Here is a 25,076-nt window from a genome sequence, read left to right as displayed (position 1 = left end):
ATCTGGGATGGGTGAGGGACGCTTGTCAAGTTACCTGCCAAACGTACCTTGGTGCTGCCAGTGCAGGACGGGGATGCTTGCCACCTTGCTGCACACTGAGATGCCACAGCAAGTGTGGCATTCAGCCACCTCCCCCAACCCCCAATCTGTGCCAGTCCCCTGCTTGGGGCTACAGTGGAATGTGGACCTCTTGACAACCTGGCACGGTCTTAGGTGGAAGATGTGAGTGAGAGAGTGGCCACAGGGTTGGGGACTGGGAGGAAGGTTGAGGCCAGGTGGGCTTTGGGATGAGGGCAAGGCAGAGAGCAGTTTCAGCCCTGACCCTGGAAAGGGGAAAGGAGGCAGACCATGTGTGAGCTGAGACTCCAAGCCCTTGGCATATGCTCCATGTCCCAGCAGAGTTCACTTTCATAATATAAAACACAAATTCAAAGATAAATTGTTAAGAATTCATGATGGTTACCGCTGAGCATTAAATCCCTTGAGTGCAGGCTTTGTGCAGCTGTGCTAGTTACATGCCCATGGAGCTGGCCCTCACTGGTATATTTTTTTCTTTTGTTTTGTTTTCTTTTTTTTTGGACAGGGTCTTGCTCTTTTACCCAGGCTGGAGTGCAGTGGTACGATCACGGCTCACTGCAGCCTTGATTTCCTGGGCTCAGATCATCCTCACAACTCAGCTTTCTGAGTAGCTGGCACTATAGGTGCGCACCACCGCACACCTGGGTACATTTTGTTTGCATTTTTTATAAAGTTAAGGTTTCACCATGTTGCTCAGGCTAGTCTCGAACTGCTGGGCTGAAGTGATCCGCTTGCCTTGGCCTCCCAAAATGCTGGGATTAATATATGTGTGAGCCACTGCACATGGCCCATGACTAGTATTTTCTTTTATTCATTTATGTTTTTTTGAGATGGAGTCTCACTCTGTCACCAGGCTGGAGTGCAGTGGCGCGATCTCTTGACTCACTGCAATCTCTGACTCCCTGGTTCAAGTGATTCTCCTGCCTCAGCCTCCTGAGTAGCTGGGATTACAGGCACGCATGACCACACCCAGCTAATTTTTGTATTTTTTAGTAGAGATGGGGTTTCACCATGTTGGCCAGGATGGTCTCGATCTGTTGGTGGACATTTGGATTGATTCTACCTTTTGGCTATTGTGAATGATGCTGCAATGAACCTTGGTGCACAAGTATTTGTTTGAGTCACTGTTTTCAGTTATTTCGGGTGTATATACCTAGGAGTGGAATTACTGGGTCATACAGTTATTGTTTACTTTTTCAAAGAACTGCCAAACTTTTCACAGTGAAAGTGTACCATTTTACATTCCTACCAGAAGTGTACAAGAATTAAATCTGTTCACATCATTACCAGCACTTATTTTTTTCTTCCTTCCCTTCCTTTCTCCCTTCCTGCTTCCTTCCTTCTGTCCCTCTTCCTTTTCCTTTCTCCCTCCCTCACTTGCCATCCTAATAGTGTAAAGTGGAATCTCATGGTGGTTTTGATGTGCCTTTTCATAGACACAAATGAGTTTCAGCATTTTTTCCTGTGCTTGTAAACCATGTGTATATCTTCTTTGGAAAAATGCCTATTGGCAGGTTCTTTCCCTGTTTCTTAATTGGATCTTTTGTTGCACAAAAGTTAATTTTGATGAAGTCCAATTTATCTGTTTTTTTCTTTTGTTGTTGGTGTTTTTATGTCGTATCTGAGGGTCCATTGCCAAGTCCACGGTCATGAAGATGTTCTCCTGTGTTTTTCCTAAGAGTTTTGTGGTGGTTGTTCTCATGTTAGGTTGCTGGTCTATTTTGAGTTAATTCTTATATATTGTGTAAAGTAGGAGTCCGGTGTTGTTCTCTTACATGTAGATAGAAATTCAGTTTTTTCAGCACCATTTCTTCAAGAGACTGCTTGTTCCCTATTGAATGGACTTGGCACCCTTATTAAAAATCAGTTGGTCCTGGATATATGGGTTTATTTCCGTACTCACTATTCTATTCCATTGATCTATATGTCTGTCCTTATACCAATCCTATACTGTTTTTGTTTTTTCCTCTTTGAGACTGAGTCTTGCTCTGTCGCCCAGGCTGGGGTGCAGTGGCACGATCTTGGCTCGCTGCAACCTCCGCCTCCCAGGTTCAAGAAATGATTCTCCTGCTTCAGCCTTCCAAGTAGCTGAGATTACAGGTGCCTACGACCACGCCCGGCTAATTTTTGTATTTTTAGTAGAGGTGGGGTTTTGTCACGTTGGCCAGGCTGATCCCAAACTCCCGACCTCAAGTGATCCACCCACCTCAGCCTCCCAAAGTGCTGGGATTACAGGCGTGAGCCACCGTGCCCGGCCCTTATACTGTTTTGATTTAAACAAATAGTAAGTTTTATAATAAGTTTTGAAATTGGGAAATGTGAGTCTTCCAATTGTATTCTTTATTTTAGTATTGTTCTGGCTTTTTGGGGCCCCTTGTAATTTCATATGAATATGAGGATAGACTTTTTCATTTCTGCAAAGAAGACTGTTGGAACTTTGATAAGGATTGTGTTTTATATTACTTTGGGGATTATTGACATCTTAACATTGTCTTCCTATTTGTGAACATACTCTGTTTCTTTTTTTTTTTTTTTGAGACGGAATCTTGCTCTGTCGCCCATTCTGGAGTGCAGTGGCGCATTAGAACACAAAAAGACAAAAATTAACGTAACTGTTAATTCTGAATATTTCAGGGTAATGGTTTACTCGTGAATCTTATTTTCTTGTTTTGTGTCTATTTTGTAATTTTTCTATAAAAACTATATTGCTTGAATTTTCAAAAATTTCATAATATATAGGCCCAACTACAAGTTAATCTGATTTAGGAGATTCCAAGGGTTTTAGGAGTTGTATGTCAGGAAATAGGGATGAAGACCAAATGTATATTTCAGAATATCATACATGGCACATATTTTTCTATTTTTAAACCTTTAATCCAAAATGACTTTATATTTAAAGTTTTAATAGACAGCATGTAATTGGTCTTGCTTTGTTACCCAACCTGTTAGTCTGTGCCTTTTGAGTATCTAGACCCAGGGATTGGCAAACTATAGCCCATGGGTCAAGTTGGGCTTGCTGCCTGTTTTTGTAAATACAGTTTATTGGGGCCAGGTGCAGTGGTAATCCCAGCACTTTGGGAGGCTGAAATGGGAGGACTGCTTGAGGCCAGGAGTTTTAGACCAGCTGGGACAACATAGCAAGACTGTCTTTAAAATAATAAATAGGCCGGGCGCGGTGGCTCACGCCTGTAATCCCAGTGCTTTGGGAGGCCGAGGCGGGTGGATCACGAGGTCAGGAGATCGAGACCATCCTGGCTAGCATGGTGCAACCACATCTCTACTAAAAGTACAAAAAATTAGCTGGGCTTGGTGGCAGGCGCCTGTAGTCCCAGCTACTTGGGAGGCTGAGGCAGGAGAATGGCGTGAACCTGGGAGGCGGAGCTTGCAGTGAGCCGGGAATGTGCCACTGCACTCCAGCCTGGGTGACAGAGCGAGACTCCTTCTAAAAAAAAAAAAAAAAAAAATAGCTAGGTGTGGTGGTATGCCCTGGTAGTCTCAGCTACTCTGGAGGCTTAAGTGGGAGGATCCCTTGAGCCCAGGAGTTCAAGGGTGCAATAAGTCATGATTACACCACTGCACTCCAGCTTGGGCAACAGAGTGACACCCTGTCTCAAAAAAATTTTTTTTAATTAAAAGTTTATTGGAATAGCTATTCTCATTAGTTTAATATATTGTCCAAGGCTGCTTTTGTGCACAGTGTGGCAGGATTGAGTAATTGTATCAGAGACTCTATAGGCAGCAAAACCTAAACTATTTATTAACCTGTGCTTTACAGAAGAAGTTTGCCAGTCCTTGTTATTTAATGTGATTATTGATATGGTTGGTTTTAAATCTCCCATCTTGGTGTTTGTTTTTTTGCTTGTCTCATCTGTTCTTTATTTTTCACTCTTTTTCTGCTTTCTTTTGGATTGAATATTTTTTATGATTCCATTTTATCTCTATTATTGACTTATTAGCTATACATCTTTCGCCGACTTTCTTCATATCCTACTACTTCATCGGTAGTATTAGAACCTTAGAGCAGTGTGCTGTAATGTCTTCTTCCAGCCTTTGTTCTGTTGTTTTCTTCCACATGTTAGAAATCTTACAATATGTTGTTACTTTTATTTTAAACGGTAAAAAAGAAAAAAATTATATTGATCTACATGTCATTGATGATACTCTTCATCCCTTTGTGTAGATGTGTATTTCCATCACGAGGCATTTCCTCTGCCTCCTGAAGAACTTCATATTTTGTAGTGCTGATGTGCTTAATTAACTCACTATACTTTCTCTCTAAAAAAAGTTGTCTTTCTTTTAGGAAGGAAGATATTTTTGCTAGGTGTGGAATTCTAGTTTTTTTCCCTTTTAATATTTTAAAGATTTCACTCTATTGTCTTCTGGCTGGCTTTTTTTCCAACAATATGTTTTCTGTCATCTTTATTCCTCTCTGTATTTTTAATACTTTGATTATAATGTGCCTTGGTTTGGTTTTCTTTGTGTTTCTTTTGCTTGGAGTCTGGTGAGCTTCTCGATTTTGTGTGTTTATAGTTTTCATCAGATTTGGAAAATTTTGTGGCGTCATTTCTTCAACTAGTTTTTCTTCCCCTCCCCACTTTGTCCCTGATACTCAATTACACATATAATAGTTCCCCCGTTTTCTCAGTTTTGCTTTCCACAGTCAACCATGGTTTGAAAATACTATATGGAAAATTCCAGAAATAATTCATACATTTTAAGTTCCATGACATTCTGAGTAGTGTGTTGAGATATCGCACCACTGAGCTCTACCTTTCACCTCACTTCATCTTGTCACGTGAGGCGCCACACAGGCATCGTGTCATCTCATCACCACAAGAAGGGTGAGCACAGTACAGTAAGATACCTTGAGAGACCACATTCACATAACTTTTATTACTGTATATTATTACAATTGTTCTATTTTATTGTTGTTAATACCTTCCTGTACCAATGTCCTGTACCAAATCTAATTTGTAAGTTGTATTTTATTGTAGACATGTCTGTGTAGGAAAAAAACGTAGTGTATGTAGCATTTGGCACTGTCCACAGTGTCAGCATCCACTGGGGTCTTGGAACATGTGCTGTGCCGATAAGGGGGGGACTCCTGTATATTAGGCTCCTTGATACTGCCCCGTAGCTCATTGATGCCGTTGTTGGGTTTTTTTCAGGTGTGTTTGTGTGTGTGTGTGTGTGTGTGTGTATTTCTCTTGCTTTGTCTTCAGATTTACCAGTCTTTGGCAGCATCTAATCTGCTCTTAATCCCATGCGTTGTATTTTTCATGATAGTGCATTTTTCGTTCGTGGAAGTGCAGTTTACCATCCATCTTTCACTGTCTTTCACTTCTCTCGTTGCGTTCATGTTTTCTGTAATTTCTTGTTCTCCTGGTGTTGGGTCATATTTTTCTGCTGCTTTGTATGACTGGCAGTTTTTGTTTTTTGTTTTCTGACTGGCAGTTTTTGGCTACATGCTGGACATCGTGTTTTATGGGTGCTGGATTTTGTTGTTTCCTTTAAATATATTTGGATTTTGTTCTAGAACATGTTTAAGGCACTTGGAATTTTTAAGCATTGCCAGAGTGGGTCTGGACGGCCTGGGACTGTGGAGACAGACCTCGCTGTGAGGGCTTGACTCACGTCACTGTATTAAGGGGTCATTCCCCTCTCCCGGTGGACTCTGGCATTTTGACAGTTGTTTTACTTTCTTCTTTCAGTGGTTCCCACTAGCGAACCAGTGGAAAAGTCCCACTGGTTTTCTCACACATGAGAGCATCAGTGCTCAGAAAAAGTCTTCAGGAGACCCTGTGCAAATTTATCACAAGGTCAATATGGTGGGATAGTGGCTTATTTCTTTTGTCTATTTTGAAATAGTGAATTCTTGGTTTCTATTGGGTGATAATGATTTCATAATTACTGTGGGGCTCTTCTTAATTCCAGCCTTCTTTATTCATTTCTGCTGCTCTAGCAGCATCTTTTAATTGGGCTTAGATTCTTGTGTGCTGGTTTTTAAGATGTACTTAAAGTTCCTTTGTGTTTCCTAGTGTTTATGCTTATTTCTCTTTGTTTCAAATGTTTTTGCTCTTTGTTGGAATCAGAATAAAGGACCCACGTGTTGTATACTTCATCTTTTAAGATAGTTCTGAAAATAACCTAATTTTCAGTAGAAATCTTTGTAATAACTTGGCCAGGTGTGGTGACTCATACCTGTAACCCCAGCACTTTGGGAGGCTGAGGTGGGTGGATCACGAAGTGAGGAGATCAAGACCAGCCTGGCCAACATGGTGAAACCCCATCTCTACTGAAAATACAAAAAGCAGCCGGGCATGGCGGCGTGTGCCTGTAGTCCTAGCTAGTTGGGAGGCTCAGGCAGGAGAATTGCTTGAACACGGGAGGTGGAGGCTGCAGTGAGCCGAGATTGTGCCACTGCACTGCAGCCTGGGCGACAGAGCAACACTCTGTCTCAAAATAAATACATAAATAAATAAAAATAAATCTTTTTATAACTTGTCTTTTTCTTGTTAGTTCTGAATTGACTTGATAAGCCACATACTATCGTAGAGTTAAAGGTAATTGTATTAACTATTTTTCTGTGGTTTTTTATATTGAAAGTAATCATTGTTATAAAAATAATACTGTATGAATGTTTGAAAATGCAGGTAACCGTTTTTAATTAGAAAATGAAATTTAAAATGCCACATTTCTGTCATTCAGAAGTTGCCACCATTAACATCGTATTGTTTAGCTGTTTATTTCTGTATGTTGTCGTTCTTCCCATGAGATTGTATTGATTAGCTCTTTTATCACTTGCTTTTTTCACTTTCTTCTGTCTTGTCATGTATTACATGTTCACCTTATTTAATACACAGTCCATACTCAGATTTCTTCAGTTTTACCCAGAACTTTTGTTTGTTTTTGTTTTGAGGTGGAGTTTCACTCTTATCACCCAGGCTGGAGTGCAGTGGTGCAATCTCGGCTCACTGCAACCTCTGTCTCCTGGGTTCAAGCAGTTCTCCTGCCTCAGCCTCCCGCGTAGCTGGGATTAGGAGCACCCACCACCATGCCCAGCTAGTTTTTGTATTTTTAAGAGACGGGGTTTCACCATGTGGCCAGGCTGGTCTCGAACTCCTTACCTCAGATGATCCGCCCGCCTCAGCCTCCCAAAGTGCTGGGATTACAGGTGTGAGCCACCGCATGCAACCCCCAGAGCATTTTTTACACTCGGTTTATGTAAGCCAGAAACCGTGTGGACCCTGTTACATCTAGTGGTTGGGTTCGCAGTGCTTTCCCTTCGCCAGACCAGCCTCTTGTCCTGCAGAGATACCCCTCCTTCCAGATCTGTTTGGTACTTTCTTGTAGTGTTGTTTCAGCTTAGTCCCCTGTCCCCTGAGCTGCTTTTAAATGAGAACTTCTACTGAAAGGCCTAGTTGATTCAAGTTAAGCATTTTGGGCTAGAATATATATATGATGTTCTGTGCTGCTTGTGTCACTTCAGGGACCCCAGTCATATTTTGTTGCTTCACTACAGTAGGTGGCAGTCTGGTCTTTGTGTGTGTTACACTCTTTCTGTGGTCTGGAATGTAATACATATAACACCTGTTGATAATCCTGGTCCTAGATGGTGGTTTTACTGGGGGACTTGCTGTGAGTGAGGTCTTTCTGATTCTGTCACTTGTGGATTGTTAGCAGACTTTCTTCTGTAAACTCTTGTTACTTAGCAGTTGGGACTGTTTGGTTTCTCTGGGAAAGGCAGGATAGTTTTATCCTTTCCTTTGAGCTGTCACTTTTCAAAGTGAGTAGTTAGTTAACCTTTCCAAATGGTGATTCGTGAAATGCCTTTTTTTCTTTCTTGAGCACTTCTGTGGCTCTCCTGTGACTTCATGTGTTTGGGTCTCTCCAGCCGTTTGTCTTTCTGATGCTCAAATGTTACAGCATCCAGGTGCTCCTGGTACTCTTGTCATGACCCCTCCCCTAAAGGGCCTGTGAGGGTGGGTCCCTTCTTTGAGCATTTGTCTCATTTGTTTTTGAGCATTTGTACTTGTACTTTTCTGTAGGTTCTGAAGTTGGCGTCGTGAGCTAATTCTGAATGCACTATTACCTCACAGGACTGTCCACTCCATGCGATTATGGACTTGATACCTCTTTATGCTCACTTCTTAATACAGTTTGCACTTTTAAACAAGTGAGCTGTGCTGCACAGGTAAAGTGCTTTGTATGACTACACTTTCTACACGCTTTGGGAAGTAGCTGAGAGCAAAACAGGAGTAGATTTTTACTTCTTTCAACTCAGAAGAAAAGTAATCTTGGGCCACATGGACTTTACAATTTTAGATAGAAATGGAAAATGTTTTTCTTGTGTGCCTTCTCACTTAGTGTCTGATTTTCACTTTTTAAAACATTGTTATTTAAAACCTTCTGCCCTGCATCTGGATTCTGCCCCAGGCCTTGTTGTTGTTCTCTCTCTCCTGTCCCCTCCCTGTCATGTTTAGCCACCCCAGCCCCTGCCCATGTCGTGCTCGGGTCAGGCAGACACAGTTGGAGCTCTATGCTTTACACTCCTTTACCACTTCTCGGTTATGATTCATAGCACCTGTCACCCATGAAAGACAGTATTTTCTTGTGAAGAAACATTTTCCAGAATATCGGCGTTTCTCGACTGTGAAACTCTCTGAGGTTGGGATCCCGTTTGTCTTATTCATGGTTGGATCCCCAGAGTCCAAAAGGAAATATTTGAGGGTTGAATTAGTGATAACTACAAAAGGATGAGGTAGCTTCCTGTTCTGTGGAGCTTGTAATTATTTTGTCTTAGGCCGTTTTACCTGAATGCAAGGTGGAGGCCTTCCTTCTGCCTTTCCTCCCTTCCCTACCTGCTGCCAGCAGGCTTCGGACGTCAGCCGTTGAACCCCTGCTCTGAGGATGCTGCTCCTGTGGGAGGTCTCGGCTCATGCATTTCTGGCCTCTGGACCCCTTTCTAGGACCTACGTGCTCCTCTTCTCTCCATGTTCACCTGCCCCTGCGAGTCTCCAGTATGCACTGTGTTTCTCACGCTACTGCCTCTTTCAGCTGATTGTGAGGTTTTTCCTGACACCGTTGTCTACACTATAGGTCTTTTGCATAGTTTTCTCTCTCTAGCAAGTATAACTTTTTGAGTGAAAAATGATTGATTCCATCTGAGGAAAAAACCCTCTACACGTTCTAGATCTTTAACTGCTTTGAAAAATATTTAAAGAGTAAGATAAAAATACTTTTCTTTCATTCCCTAAGACAAATGGATTGAACAATAGCAGTAAGGTATAGTTTAAAAAGAGTGTGTTCAAGATGAAGATTCTTTTTTTTTTGATTTAAGTTCTAGGATACATGTGCACAACGTGCAGGTTTGTTACATATGCATACACGTGCCAATACTATGCAGCCATAAAAAGGGATGAGTCATGTCCTTTGTAGGGACATAGATGAAGCTGGAAACCATCATTCTGAGCAAACTATTGCAAGGACAGAAAACCAAACACCACATGTTCTCCCTCATAGGTGGGAATGGAACAATGAGATCACTTGGACACAGAGCAGGGAACATCACACGCTGGGGCCTGTCGTGGGGTGGGGGGAATGGGAGAGGGATAGCATTAGGAGAAATACCTAATATAAATGATGAGTTCTAAATCATGCTACTATAAAGACACATGCACACGTATGTTTATTGCGGCATTATTCACAGTAGCAAAGACTTGGAACCAACCCAGATGAAGATTCTTTTACTTTGAAGTACTTTTTTGTTTCTTTATATGTACTCATGAAGCTACATGGGTTTTAGAATCCTTACGTTTAGGCTTTGCATACGTATAAAGGATGTAGATAGTTATTTGTTGGGAGGTCTCCTCTGTTTATTTCTTATGAATCTGTAATTTTGACTTTGATTATTTCAACCTTTTCCTCAGTTCTCATATTTAAAGGGTACTCCATCAAAACTTGCTGAGAGCTTTATAGTCTGTCTATATCCAGGGGTTCTGCATCTGTTGATTAAACCAGCTGTGGGTTGAAAATATTTGGGGGAGAAAATGGATGGTTGCATCTGTACTGAACATGTACAGACTTGTTTTCTTGTCATTGTTCTCTAAACAAGGTGAGTAGGAAGATGTGCATAGGTTACATATGTGCAAGTAACTGCATGATTTAACATAAGAGGCTTGAGCAATCTTGGATTTGGTGCCTCCAGGTGGTCGTGGAACCAGTCCCCATACCGAGGGGTGACTGCACTTTCATTTCTCTCTTCCCCTGTGGATTTCTAAAGTACCGAGTAATCTCATCAGGTTCGTTCTTTCCTTTCATTTTCCTTTTCCTTTTCCTTTTCCCTTTCCTTTTCTTCCTTTTCTTTCTCTCTCTTTCTCTCTCCCCTCTTCCCTCCCCTCTCCCCCTTTCTCTCTCTCTCTTTCTCTTTCTCTCTCTCTTTCTCTCTCTCTCTTTTTTATTTTCTTTTTCGACAGTGCCCTGCTCTGTCTCCCAAGCTTGAGTGCGGTTCACTGCAACCTCCACTTCCCGGGTTCAATCAGTTCTCCTGCCTCAGCCTCCCGAGTAGCTTGGAGTACAGGCGTATGTCACCACGCCCAGCTAATTTTTGTATTTTTCAGTAGAGGTGGAGTTTTGCCATGTTGGCCAGGCTGGTCTTGACCTCCTGGCCTCAAGTGATCCATCCTCCTCAGCCTCCCAAAGTGCTGGGATTACAAGCGTGAGCCACTGTGCCCGGCCTTATAATCTCATCAGGTTGTAATTAAATATTTCTTTATCTTCCGAATTTACATATTGTTCTTTCTCTTTTTTTCTCCCTTTTTAAAAGGACCTTAAAGGCTTTGATCCGGGAGAGAAATACTTTCATAACACATCGTGGGGAGATGTTTCTCTCTGGGAACCTTCTGGAAAGAGAGTGGTATGTGTTCTTTGTATTTGTTTTTCATGTTTCCTCAAAAGTGAGGAATGAATGTAAATGTGGTCTAAAGAACATCACATGTATTGGGGTTGCTGGTGAGTGAACGGGGAGGAGGAATAATGCAACCTTTCAGAGAAGTGGCAAGAAACCAAGTATAGTGTGTGGTGAGGCAGGGTTACTGATGCTCTGAGAGTTTTCTGTGTGCAGAGTTGATACAGTGATGCAGTGAAACTATCGTTTGTCCTTGATTATAAGATGTCATTGCTGAAAGAAGGACGTTTGATTTAATAATTGTTCTGAGTAAAACAAAATGCCACTGCATTAAGTGCATACCGTGAATGTACATCCTGGTTTCAGAAACTGAAATAAAAATGTAGACCTCTGAATCAAGGAACATTTTAAGTAATTAGAAACCTCAAACTTTTAAGCAAATTCAGGCTAAAACATGAGCCATACTGCTGAGTTCTCATCCAAGTGTTTTCTGGGACACCTTTTCTGCCACCAGTTGTTGGCACCTTCTTCGGTATCAAACTCAGCTCATCCCAGACTTGACTTGGCTGTACCCTCTCACCAGCTTCTGTTGTCAAAGTCATGCTGGCCTTGGGAATTTGGGCTTTAACATATTTCAGTAATTTAGTTGTTGTCAGAATTATTTTTATTTTTATTATTTTTTGGGCGACAGGGTGTCACTGTTGCCTGGGCTGGAGTCCAGTGACGTAATCTTAGCTCACTGCAGCCTTGACCTCATTGGTTCAAAGTGTCCTTCCACTTCAACCTCCTGAGTAGCTGAGACCACAGGTGCATGCCACCATGCCCGGCTAATTTATTTTTATTTTTATTTTTTGTAGAGGTGGGGTCTCACTGTGTTGCTCAGGCTGTGCTTTGTCAGAATTTTCTGTAAAGATAATTTTTGTTAGCCCACTTTCTTTGAGTGCCGTTTTTCAGTCTGTGACCCGACACTCTCCTCTCTACCATGAGATGCAAGATTCCTTGAAACCACTGTGATTTAGTTGTCCTTCACCTGAGCACAGCTTGTGGCTACTACAGGATGCCTCATTTAGCAGATCTTGACTTCATAAATCTTAAGCCTCATTGATTTTTCTCATCTGAATTCTTAAAATATCTTATAATGTAACTCCAGTTACTCAGGAGGCTGAGGCAGGAGAATTGCTTGAACCGGGGAGGTGTAGGTTGCAGTGTGCTGAGATCACGCCACTGTGCTCCAGCCTGAGTGACAGAGTGAGACTCTGTCCAAAAAAAAAAACAAAAACAAAAAAAACTGAAGAATGGAAGTGTGTGTGTGTGTGAGTGTGAGTGATAATGAGCACACAGATTTAGGAAAGGATGAGAATTAACCCTTGATCACTGTGATAGTGCCACAGTGAGCTCGGGGGCTTTAGATGAAGCTAGGTCTTGGCTTCCTTGTTTGTGGAACTGGGGAGCGGGTGTTTTGTGGTTCATCAGCTCTGGATTCTCAAGGCTGTATCATGAGACCAGAGATTTCAGTGTGCTCTCAAGTTATTGCAAACCAGCAAGTCTTACTGGATGTTAGAACAGAGTGCACCCTGTTGTATGAATGTGTTTTTAGGCCCCGAACTTGTTAAGTTCCCCAAAACGTGCCTTAAATAGAAATTCCATATGGTCAGTGTTGCGTTCTGTGGCCTTATCCTTATGTTAGGGTCATCCATAGTGTGAGTTTAGGCTTAGTTGCACTTTCTTTACTATTTATCAGATAGTTTTTTGGGTACTTGCATGGGCCAGACACTGTCCATTTGACTCCTACCTTCTCTAGAAATAGGGGAAGTAGAAAGATAGTAAAACAGTTTGAAAGTTCAGTTAGTTGTGGATAAATTCCAGAGGTTTTAGAATTTGGAGCAAAAATAACATTGGAATTAAGAGAAATGGGATGAGGGGGAGAAAATACTTTCTCTTGTAGAAAATTAGTGAAGCTTTTAAAATTGATGCTGTGAATAATTCAAAGTACAGGACTAAGTGTATTTGTGGTTTTAGTGGATGACTTAGAACAAGGGTCAGCAAATCGTGAGTGTGAGCCAAATCCTAGATGTGTATGAATTAGCCATGACCCATGAGCTAGGAACAGTTGTTAGGCTTTTAAATGCTTAAGAAAAAAATGACAGTACTATTTTGTGACATGTGAAAAGTATATGAAATTCAAGTTGGTGTTTGTAAATAAAGTTTTATTGGAACATAAATTACACATTATTTTGGGGACTTTTGTACAACAATGGCAGTGCTGAGTAGTTGCCACAGAGACTGTACTGTATGGTCCACAATCCTAACATAAGCATTCTCAGGCCCTTCACAGAAAAAGCTTACTAACCCCTGGGTTAGAAAACACTAAGTCAGGTTAAATGCCTAGCACATTAAGAGAAAAGGGGTGAAGTCCTCAGGGACTGTGGAAGGTTAGCATCTGACAGTTTATTCAGCTATGCTTAAGGCTTTCTTTTCTTTTAACAGAGATACCGAACAAAGCCATACTGTTGTGGCCTCTGTAAATACTCTACAAAGGTGCTTACTTCATTCAAAAATCATTTACATCGTTACCATGAAGATGAAATTGACCAAGAGCTGGTGATCCCTTGCCCAAACTGTGTATTTGCATCTCAGCCCAAAGTTGTGGGAAGGCACTTCAGAATGTTCCATGCACCTGTCCGGAAAGTTCAGAACTACACAGTGAATATTTTAGGTGAAACTAAATCATCTAGGAGTGATGTGATAAGTTTCACATGTCTAAAATGTAACTTTTCAAACACTTTGTACTATAGCATGAAGAAGCATGTGCTGGTAGCCCATTTTCACTACTTAATTAACTCCTACTTTGGCCTGCGAACTGAGGAAATGGATGAACAACCGAAAACTAACGATACTCTTTCTATAGAGAAGATCCCACCACCTGACAGATATTTCTGTAAAAAGTGCAACGCCAATGCCAGCAGCCAGGATGCATTAATGTATCACATTTTGACATCAGACATACACAGAGATTTGGAGAACAAGCTTAGATCTGTGATTTCAGAACATATTAAGAGGACTGGACTCTTGAAGCAAACGCACATTGCTCCAAAACCAGCGGCACATTTGGCTGCACCAGCAAACGGCAGTGCTCCAAGTGCTCCAGCGCCGCCTCCTTGCTTCCATCTTGCTTTGCCACAGAACAGTCCGAGCCCAGCCACAGGACAACCAGTGACTGTGGCCCAGGGTGCCCCTGGAAGCCTCACTCATTCCCCGCCTGCTGCTGGCCAATCCCACATGACTCTGGTCTCCAGCCCTCTGCCCGTGGGCCAGAACAGCCTCACCCTGCAGCCCCCAGCACCTCAGCCCGTCTTTCTTTCTCGTGGGGTCCCACTTCATCAGTCTGTGAATCCTCCTGTGTTGCCCTTGAGTCAGCCAGTCGGACCTGTCAATAAGTCTGTTGGAACTAGTGTCCTCCCCATAAATCAGACTGTCCGCCCTGGGGTTTTACCCCTCACCCAGCCTGTGGGACCCATAAACAGACCTGTTGGGCCTGGGGTTCTTCCTGTGAGTCCCTCTGTCACCCCCGGGGTCCTGCAGGCTGTCTCGCCAGGGGTGCTTTCTGTGAGTCGGGCAGTCCCGTCTGGAGTCCTTCCTGCAGGCCAGATGACTCCTGCAGGGGTTATCCCTGGGCAAACAGCCACTTCTGGGGTTCTTCCTACTGGCCAGATGGTCCAGTCAGGGGTTCTCCCCGTGGGCCAGACAGCTCCGTCACGGGTTCTTCCCCCTGGCCAGACAGCCCCACTGAGGGTTCTCCCTGCAGGCCAGGTGGTCCCATCTGGGCTGCTTTCTCCCAACCAGACAGTCTCCTCCTCGGCTGTTGTGCCTGTAAACCAGGGTGTGAATTCTGGGGTTCTGCAGCTTAGTCAGCCTGTTGTGTCGGGAGTTCTTCCTGTGGGCCAGCCGGTGAGGCCTGGGGTCTTGCAACTCAACCAGACTGTGGGCACCAACATTCTGCCTGTGAACCAGCCAGTGAGACCCGGCGCTTCGCAGAACACCACCTTCCTAACATCAGGCTCTATTCTCAGACAGCTCATCCCTACAGGGAAACAAGTGAATGGGATTCCGACCTACACGCTGGCCCCCGTGTCTGTCACTCTGCCGGTTCCCCCCGGAGGCCTTGCGACTGTCGCTCCGCCCCAGATGCCCATCCAGCTCCTGCCATCAGGTGCAGCTGCACCGATGGCTGGTTCCATGCCCGGCATGCCCTCTCCTCCAGTGCTGGTGAATGCTGCTCAGAGCGTGTTTGTTCAGGCCTCCTCCTCTGCAGCAGACACAAACCAGGTGCTCAAACAGGCCAAGCAGTGGAAGACCTGCCCCGTCTGCAATGAGCTCTTTCCGTCCAACGTCTACCAGGTCCACATGGAGGTAGCACATAAGCACAGCGAGTCCAAGTCTGGCGAGAAACTTGAGCCTGAGAAACTGGCAGCGTGCGCACCATTTCTAAAGTGGATGAGAGAGAAAACGGTGCGATGTCTGTCTTGTAAATGCTTGGTGTCTGAGGAGGAGCTTATACACCACTTGCTGATGCATGGCTTGGGGTGCTTGTTCTGTCCATGCACCTTCCATGATATCAAAGGTCTTTCAGAGCACAGCAGGAACAGGCACCTGGGGAAGAAGAAGTTGCCTATGGATTATAGCAACAGAGGTTTTCAATTAGATGTCGATGCCAATGGCAACCTGCTCTTTCCCCACCTTGATTTCATTACCATATTGCCAAAGGAGAAGCTTGGGGAGCGGGAAGTCTACTTGGCAATCCTGGCTGGGATACACTCTAAGTCACTGGTGCCTGTGTACGTGAAGGTGAGGCCTCAGGCCGAGGGCACCCCTGGGAGCACTGGCAAGCGAGTGTCCACCTGCCCCTTTTGCTTTGGCCCGTTTGTGACAACGGAGGCCTACGAGCTGCATTTGAAGGAGAGGCACCACATCATGCCCACAGTCCACACGGTCCTGAAGTCTCCCGCCTTTAAGTGCATCCACTGCTGTGGGGTCTACACTGGAAACATGACCTTGGCTGCCATCGCCGTCCATTTGGTGCGCTGCAGGAGCGCTCCTAAGGACAGCAGCTCAGACCTACAAGTCCAGCCAGATTTTATTCAGAACAGTGAACTGCTTTTAGTCAACGGTGAAGTGATACATGATTCCAGTTTTTCTGTTAAGAGAAAGCTGCCTGATGGCCACTTAGGGGCCGAAGACCAGCGGCGTGGGGAGGAGCAGCCTCCCATCCTCAATGCCGATGCAGCCCCAGGTCCGGAAAAGGTTACAAGTGTTGTGCCTTTTAAAAGACAAAGGAATGAAAGCAGAACAGAGGGACCTATTGTCAAGGATGAGGCTCTTCAGATTTTAGCATTAGATCCTAAAAAATACGAAGGCCGCTCTTACGAAGAAAAGAAGCAGTTTCTTAAAGATTATTTCCACAAGAAACCATATCCTAGTAAAAAGGAAATAGAATTGTTATCCTCACTCTTTTGGGTGTGGAAAATTGATGTGGCTTCATTTTTTGGAAAAAGAAGGTATATTTGCATGAAAGCAATAAAAAATCACAAGCCTTCTGTACTTTTAGGCTTTGATATGTCTGAACTTAAAAATGTGAAACATAGATTGAACTTTGAATATGAACCATAAAACTTGTAAAAAAGAAAAAAAAAAGTAACTCTAAAGTAGTAGATAGATTTTTTCGGTTGAAATTTCACAGTGTTTTCCTCACTGTGTTGGTGAATCCACCTCAGTGGTCGCTGTGCTGCTCTGCAGAGTTACTTCAGGTGCTGGAGAGACCCCTGTTACCAGGAAGCCAGTTGTTATTTCACATCTATTGTTTCCTGCAGTTTGATTTGTAACAATTGTTTTCAGGTTTTTTTCTCTGTCATGTAAATGAAATCTTTTGATATTTCATGCACGCCTTGTTTTCCCAGTAGTGTCAGTATCGTATGATAAGAAACTGAAATCTATAAATAATTTGCTTTTTCGTTTAAGGACATTTCAGCCTTTTTCAGAATACTTGATTTAACTGCGAGAGGAAGCATCGATTTCCTTCAGCTTTCCCTGCAGCAGCGGATGGTACAGTGAGTGTTCGGAGATGTGGGTACAAATCCCTGTGATGTATGTATAAGGCTCCTTGAGGATGCAGTGCATTAACTTACGCTGATTTATTTGTAAGATCTTAGATCTTTGCTTATAGGTTATAATTTTGATCTGCATTTTTTTAGGTTTGTCCTAATGGCTTTTTTTTTTTTTTTTTTTTTTTTAACCCATAACTCATAGAAAATCAAATGTTTTTATTTGTTAAAAGTAGACTGAATCTGATATCTGGTATGCTGGTATGTAGCTCATAAATCAAGAGTTATTTTACAAATAAATTTATTCTGTAGATGCAGAAATATTTTTCAGTGTAGATTTTCCCTTTCTTTTGATATGCTAAGTCATTTCTCCATTCAGAGGTAAAACAATAAATTTTTAGTGCCTTTAGAATAAACATTGAAAAAATGCACCCCAAAACTCTTCTCCTAACCTAACTACTCATAAACTAGTGAAAGGGAAGGACTATGATACTCAGGAATAAGATTATTGCCCCTGAGTGTGGATACTAACTTAAATTTCAGCACAGGTTTTCAGGGGACACGGTGAAGTTTGCAGACTGAGATTTAAGTCTCCATGGTTGGTACAGTAAGTCTTTGACCACATTTTCTGAAGGTCATGTTTAGTGGGGAAATGGGCTTTTCTCTAGCTGGTTTCGGCTGGAAGCTGTTTCCGGGTGGATGGGATGGCATATTGTTAAAGAATCTCCATTGTTGTCACTGTCCTGTGGATGTTAAACCTCGTTTTTTTCCCCACACAATATTAAAAAAAACTTAAAGCACCACAACCAGTCATGGAGACCAGCCAGTTGAGATGGTGAGTCGTATTTCTGGTGGTACCCAGCAGAGGAGCCTGTTCACTCTATCTTTAGGTAGAAATATTTGGAGGATGTGACAGCCTCTAAGAGATACAATGTTACTATGTGGATTTTAAAAAATATAATACTTGCATGTAATTGCTATAATGTGCATATTTGAGGCAGTTGTGAAACTGGTTTGTGATTGTTGGTGTACTCTGTTGTAAATTCAAAGAGAGCTTGTTAAACTTTATTTTTTTTTTTACCTATTGTTTTCAGAGTGTCTATTTTGAATTAAAATTTGTTACACCGCTGTAAATAGAACTGTTTAATTCTTTTAAAAGTTAAAACATTGCGAATCATAGGAATAACCTCAGTATGGGAATAGATACCACATTTATTTTCTGAAAAACCTTACTTGTCATTTGTGTGAAAATAAGAACATAATCCAAAAGGCCTAATTACTGAGGTCACAAAATAGGTGTGACTAGAGATTCCTGATGATTCTATATTGGTAGCCCGGAAAGTGCCAAAGAAGGTAACTGGGGTGTCGGTGCTGTGAAGTTTCCTTCGCTGGGGCTGTCGTTCAGGGTCAATGTGGAGGAGGTGCTGATGAGGAGGCAGCTGCTGTCTGCCGTGGTTTAACCCTCACCTTTCTTTTGTCATGTACGTTAGGGTTTCCCAGCCTCAGCACTGCTGACGTTTTGGGTCAGGTAATTCTTTGTGGTGGGTGGCTATTCTGTCACTGTAGGATGTTGAGCAGTGTCATTAGACACTAGTTGCACGCATGTCCCTACCTGCTCCCCATTGTGGCCACCAAAACTGTCATTGCCAGGTGGTCCCTGGCAGAGCAGAATCTCCTTGTCAGAATCCTGGTAAAAGAGCTCTGATTTCTTGGTGCAGTTAGCTGTGGTAGAACTGTTCATGCTGAGTCTTTAATGTTATGCTAGTTACTGGTTACTAATTTTTTAGGATTAGAGATTAAAATTTGATAGAAGCTGAGCTTCAAAAAGCATATGTGGGAGTTCTTGCAAATGTAAGAAATTTGTTTAAAAATGAAAAATAACAGATTAATAGTTGTGAACAAAGTTTAAACTTATTAAATTTAGAAGGAAGGAGTTTTTTCAATACAAAAAGTTGTGTACTTTAAAATATTTAATCTACCTATGTAGCAGCAGCTTTAAAAATACTACACACTTGAAATCTATTCAGGTTCAGCTACATTTAAATATAGCATACTATTTTAGCTTCTCTGAATTTTGTTGCTCTTTTCATACTTTTTTTTTTTTTTTTTTTTTTTTGAGACAGAGTCTCGCTCTTTTGCCCAGGCTGGAGTGCAATGGCACGATCTCGGCTCACTGCAGCCTCTGCCTCCTGGGTTCAAGCGATTCTTCCCCCTCAGCCTCCCGAGTAGCTGGGATTATAGGCGCATGCTACCACGCCTGGCCAATTTTTGTGTTTTTGTAGAGACGGGGTTTCACCATGTTGGCCAGGCTGGTCATTAACTCCTGACCTCATGATATGCCTGCCTAGGCCTCCCAAGCCTCCCAAAGTGTGGGGATTATAGGCGTGAGCTACCACACCTGGCCTAAAATTTTTTATTGTAGACAGAATCTTGCACTGGTGCCTGTGCTGGGATACAGTGGTATGATCAGAGCTCCCTGCAGTCTCGAACTCCTGAGCTCAAGCTGTCCACTTGCCTCAGCTTCCTAAGTAGCTGAGGTGCCTACCCACCATTCCCAGATTATTTTAAACAGTTTTTGTAGTGATGGAGCTTTGCTGTGTCGCCCAGGCTGGACTTGAACTTTTGGCCTCAAGCCATGCTGCCACCTCCCAGCCTCCCCAAGTGCTGGGATTACAGGCATGAGCCACCAGGCTGGGCTTCTGTTACCCTTTTTTAGCAGCTATTTTAGTCTGATGACTGTTGTGTGCAGTTTCTTAGATTCATTAAAGAAAGCAGCAGTTAATTAAACACTAATTAAGAAAACAGCCCCAGAACTGTCCTAGTTTTCAAGGTCTTTTTAGAAAATAGCACACATGCACTAACTGCTTGATATTGCTAGGAAGGGGGCTGCATACCTGATGACAGTCATCCTGGCTGCCTGCTGTGCCTGTGGCGTGGCCATCGGCACGTGTTCTCACATTTAGTCCCACAGAGTGGGTGGTAGTCACCTGTCACACCTGAGGAGATTGGGGCGTGGAAGTAGATGACTTGCCTGAGGTGGAGGCCTGTGAGGTTGGACAGTGCCAGAGTGATAGCTCAGTGGCTTCTAACATGTGTTATCCCATTTAAATCTCACAATAACCCTATAGGTATTAAGTTGTCTGTATTTTACAGAGGAAGAAACTGGAGCTCAGAGGCAAAGTTGGCTAGCTGTCCCAGTTTGCTAACAGCTTGCGTGATTTCTCTGGACTTTAGTGCTAAAAAGGAACCACTTAGGCAGAGGGACAAGCTCATCCCTCCACTCAATTTCAGTTTGCCCAGGAAGACATGTTGCTTAGCAGTGGTGCAATATTATTGTTAGGCCTGTATATTGCCCTTTGGGTATCAGGGTGAATAGGGCATCCTGATCCTCGACATCCTTTTTCTGGCAGTGCTGTCAACAATAACAATAATAGAGATGGTTACCAGAGCAGTTCCTATGTGCCAGGTGCCATTCTAAACATTTTGCATGTTAAATTTGATATTAAATTTGATAGTGACAATATATTAGTGACAAAGAATGATAGTCCTGAGTTAGTGAAAGCAATAAAAAATGCATACAGTTTTGCTGTTTAGATTCTCTCTCTGCTGAATTTTCATGAACTAAGGAACAAAATTGCCATCTATAAAGTACTGCTGAAAATTTATCTTATGGTTATTATGTGTCCAATTTCTTCAAGCTAATTTCTTTTCATAGGTGGTGAAAGTAAATGTTAAATGTTTCTGATTGTAAGGGTTTACTTTGTAGCACACCTGCTAATTTAGGCTTCTGCAATTTCGACTTTCTGTTATGCAGATACTACATCACAGCTTTAGAATTCTGATTTTTGATCGTTTGTCCTAATTACTAAGTCTTTAATATTAACTACAAGTTTAAATATCATTTTAACAATATAGAGGTTATGTAGGGAAGCTATTTTCATGTTTTGTGAATGTGCCTAAGAATACACTACTTAGAACGGTACCCAGCACTTCACTTTCTTCAGATCCTAAACTTAGGAGTTTCTTAATTTATGATCCATGAACTCCCTTGGGTAAAAAGTGTAAATATGTGACCTAGAAGTTTGGAAAAATGTTAAAGTCTAGAATATTATCAGATTTTTCATAATACAGAGTTAAAATAAGAATGTACTTACACTACCAACCTCAAAGACCTATGCTTATAATATGGGGACTGCTGTCCAGGAGGGCCACCTTATAAAGTAGATTAAATGCCAGAGCCTGTGGAAGATATTTAAAGTATAAACTAAAGTTTGGCAGCCACATAGACATGTTTGCTGTGTGCAGACTAAGATTGTGAGGTCATAGTTTCAAATACAAATTCAGAATTAATTGCAATGAATCAGTGTATTTATTTTTCCAGAGACTGTGTAGTTTCCTACAGTTTTGAACCCATGATATGGAAAGTTTAATGTTAAATAATTTGCCATTCACCTAAAAGTACACTAGAAAAATAGAACATAAGCAATGAATCATAAGGCTTTAGTGGTTCAGTGGTTTTTCTGACGGTAATCTTTCTGTGTTAGATGTATGTATATCTTGAAAGAGTCATAAAATTCATAAAAACATCCTGTGAGAGTCACAGATAGATTCATTCGTTGCACTTCCTGGCCTCCTGCCAAGCAGCTTGTTTAGAATGGGAAGACAATGTATGAAAACCACACAAGACAGTTTGTTGAAAATAAAAACAATTCACACTCCAAACATCACATACACATATTTAGAATCCCAAATTTGGACTCTCATAAGCTACAAATGCTTGAAAGAGTCCCTGTGTAGGCCCAGATTGGAGGTCTCATTACAATAAGGAAAGCGATCTTTGGTCCTAAAAAGGATGGGAGATTCATTCACCGTTTGTTATTATATTGTGGAAAACAACTTCAGGAAATAACTGGGAATTTATAAGAGGTCATTTTAAAGAGATTAGGGATTTTTTAGTGAAGGTCATTTTTGGCTATTCAAACATTTTTCCAGGTTTTGTATGTGCTTTCAAATGATTAAATAGATCAATAAGACTACACGAAAGGAGAGGACAGAATTGAAGGGGAGGGCAAGGGTTTTTGGAATGCGCTTGGGAATCCCACATTCAGCCCTGCTCTGTCCCCTGCTCCTATTCCAGCCCCACGACCCCTTTGGGATGAAGCAGCTTGGGTGTCTAATTGTGTTGGTTCTAAGGCTGGCACTCTTCTGGTTATGTCTCACATGTTGTTAGAAAATTGATAACCTCATCCCAGAACTGCACATTGCATTTACAGTGCTTCTCTATACCCCCATTTCCTGGTCTCAAACGACTTCACTTCTGACTTCATTTTTTATTCATAGGTGGTAGTAGTGATCATCTTTGTCTAATAAGCTCCTGATTGAGAAGTGAGCAGAATACATATATATCAACACACAATGCTGTACATTTTCTAGCCATTTCCTAGCTGTTTATAGCATTGGGGTTTTTTTTGTTTGTTTTGTTTTGTTTTTTGCTTTGATATAATATTCCATGTTTAACTGGTTTGATAAATTAGGGTAAAAGTTGAGATACTAAAAATAGATGTGTTACTACTAAAATGCTAAACATGGTTTCAGTTCAGTATCTTTTGAAAAAGTTCAGTATGAAATCTGTTTAGTGATAAAGTTAGACTGTCTAGGGACATCACCGTGTCTGTCAGCTCTTAGCTGAGTCCTACTTAGAAATCCTTAAAAACATTTTTAGAATGCACATGGTTTTGTCTAAATGAAACTTCTAGTTTTCAGGGTCAAAATACTTATCCATAATGTTTGAAGGACTTGGTATCATGTAACAATATCCTCAATCTAATTTCTCAACACTAAAGAAGTTCTGTGACTACATAAGCTGCTTCTGCATCTGAGAACCCACGCCAAGTTCTTGCTCCCTTGTGTCTGCTTCTCCGTTTACAAAAAGGTGGAGGTGGGAGCAGTAGGAAGATGTTTTCGGTATAATCATGTTTATTTTCCATGTGCTAGACGTGGAGGCTGGATCTTTGCCATTTCCTGAACAGTTAATTAGCAAGCTGCTTACCTGCAGTGATCTGCAAATTCACTGATGCCACACCCTGCTCTCCTGAAGGGTTGCCATGGTGGTTGCAGGCAAAGACTGGACAGGCAGATTCAGAATTCAGAAAACAGCATATTCCTGAGCGAGACTAGGTGTCTTTTTGCTTTCTAATATAAAGTCCAGATCATATGAACTCAGGCTTTGAGATTAGCGTAACTGTCTTGATAAGTTTGCTCTCTCTGCATCTCTGTGACAAGGTCTTTCTGCCTGTGGTAGCCCTCGGGAGAGGTGGTGTGCAGAAGGGACCACCAGGAAGATCGTGCCAGAATGATTGCTTTTATTTAAAATCTACCATCCGTTAACTTAAAGGTTAAGCTGCCACCTACATTTGGCAGTGTTATATGCTTCTGTTTTCTCACTGTGAAAACGTTTGCACATATAATTTAAGATTATAGAGTATACATACTCTATCAGCAATAGTATAAATATTTTACCATAGGGCTAATACTGCAGACCTTTTTTCCTAAAGCAGTAAAGTATCTTGGACCAAATTTCCCTGGTTATATTACCACATGCATTTATCTCCTATTAAAGTTTGCATTGACTTTAGATAATATTTCCAGTAGTAGAAAGATGCTAATGAAATATAAAGGGCAACTTGCGGCCCAATAAAATTACACGATGAGGTGCTTCAACTGTTGAATACACTAAAGTAAATGCTGAGCTGGTTATGTCCTTCGTGATTTTATTTGTATTGAGTTCATTTGAATCTTTCCAAGTTGGCCCCTGTGTGTCTGCTTTATTTCAGTAGCCTTAGGAGTACCACCACAAATCTAAACCTAAGAATAAAGGGTGAGATTAAAGCATGTTACTCTGAATCTACATCATTTTGGGTAAAATGTGATCTTCATTACTGCTTTCATATATATAGGTTTCTAAAATGTGTTGAAATCAGTCATTAATGCTGAACCCGAAGAGTTGAGGTGGATTCATCTGTCATCACTGTGGGCTCCTGGGGCTGTGGCTGGCTTGAGTCTGTTTAGATTGCTTCCAGGCCCTTTCTGTTGATTTTGTCCATTTTCGCTACAGCCCCTATGTCAGTTGGTGTTACATTGCTATTGGCCAAAAGCATGAACTGCCCTAGAGGTTTAAATTCTAATATTTACTTGCCAGGTGCTAATGGGCAAAATCATAACCCAAAATGAAAATATAGTAAATCAAATAGCTTTTTTTCTGCTGTGAATTCAGTTGGCATCTGGATATTGGAATAGACCCAATTAAAAATCCAAGCATCTTGGCAACTTCATTGCTACATCTTGGTATTTAAATTACAGCGGTATTAGAGATATAAACCAAACATACCTTACCTAACATCCCCCAAAACTCGTCAATTCTAATTCTAGTTAGAAAGTCTTCAAGACTCCTGTCTAAAGCTTTGATTGGCAATAAATAGGATTAATGAAGTTTGTGCATTTGTGAATAGAATCTTTGTTTTTAAGAACTCTGCAAAGAATAGCATTGGTTATTGATAATTTCATTACATTTTTTTTGAGACAGGGTGTTGCTGTGCCGCGCAGGCTGGAGTGCAGTGGTGTGTGTGATCTCGGCTCAGTGTCGCCTCCGTCTCTGGGGCTCAGGCGCTCCTCCCGCCTCGCCTTTCCAAGTGCTGGGACTACACGCGTGAGGCCCTGTGCCCGGCCGGCTTGGTAGTTGCAGTAGCAGAACTGAGTGTTCGCCCATGGAATGCTAGTTGGTGTAAGTTGCGAATTAGCAGTAACCATTAATTCAATTCGATAGACCTGCTGGGTTTTGTGTTTGGTTCGTGTCATTTGTGAAGCCCGGCAGGAAGCGGAGCCCCGCGCTGTGGTGCCTGTGTGCGTGCGTTGTAAAGCGTGCTGGAAACGTCTGTAATGGCAGCGCCGCCAGCGGCCACGGCCACCCCGAGCTCACGGCCCGGGCAGGGGCCGCC

At 42.1% G+C, this 25,076-nt stretch overlaps 1 protein-coding gene across 5 annotated transcripts in view; it reads left to right on the top strand.

The window, feature by feature from the left end:
- ADNP2 (ADNP homeobox 2) overlaps positions 1-18,216 on the top strand; it is a 28,455-nt gene extending 10,239 nt beyond the window's left edge. For all 5 annotated transcript variants that reach the window (XM_008013690.3, XM_073006225.1, XM_008013692.3 and 2 more), the window contains 2 exons: positions 10,904-10,993; positions 13,472-18,216. In XM_008013690.3, the coding sequence (XP_008011881.1) occupies positions 10,904-10,993; positions 13,472-16,651 (3,270 nt within the window). In that variant the 3' untranslated portion in view covers positions 16,652-18,216. The remainder of the gene's footprint in view (positions 1-10,903; positions 10,994-13,471) is intronic.
- The last annotated feature ends 6,860 nt before the right edge of the window (positions 18,217-25,076 follow it).

This window comes from Chlorocebus sabaeus, chromosome 18 (assembly GCF_047675955.1).
Source record: "Chlorocebus sabaeus isolate Y175 chromosome 18, mChlSab1.0.hap1, whole genome shotgun sequence".
Taxonomy (NCBI): Eukaryota; Metazoa; Chordata; class Mammalia; order Primates; family Cercopithecidae; genus Chlorocebus; species Chlorocebus sabaeus.
Note: the sequence above shows the minus strand (reverse complement) of the source record. Positions and strands in the feature narration are given on the sequence as shown.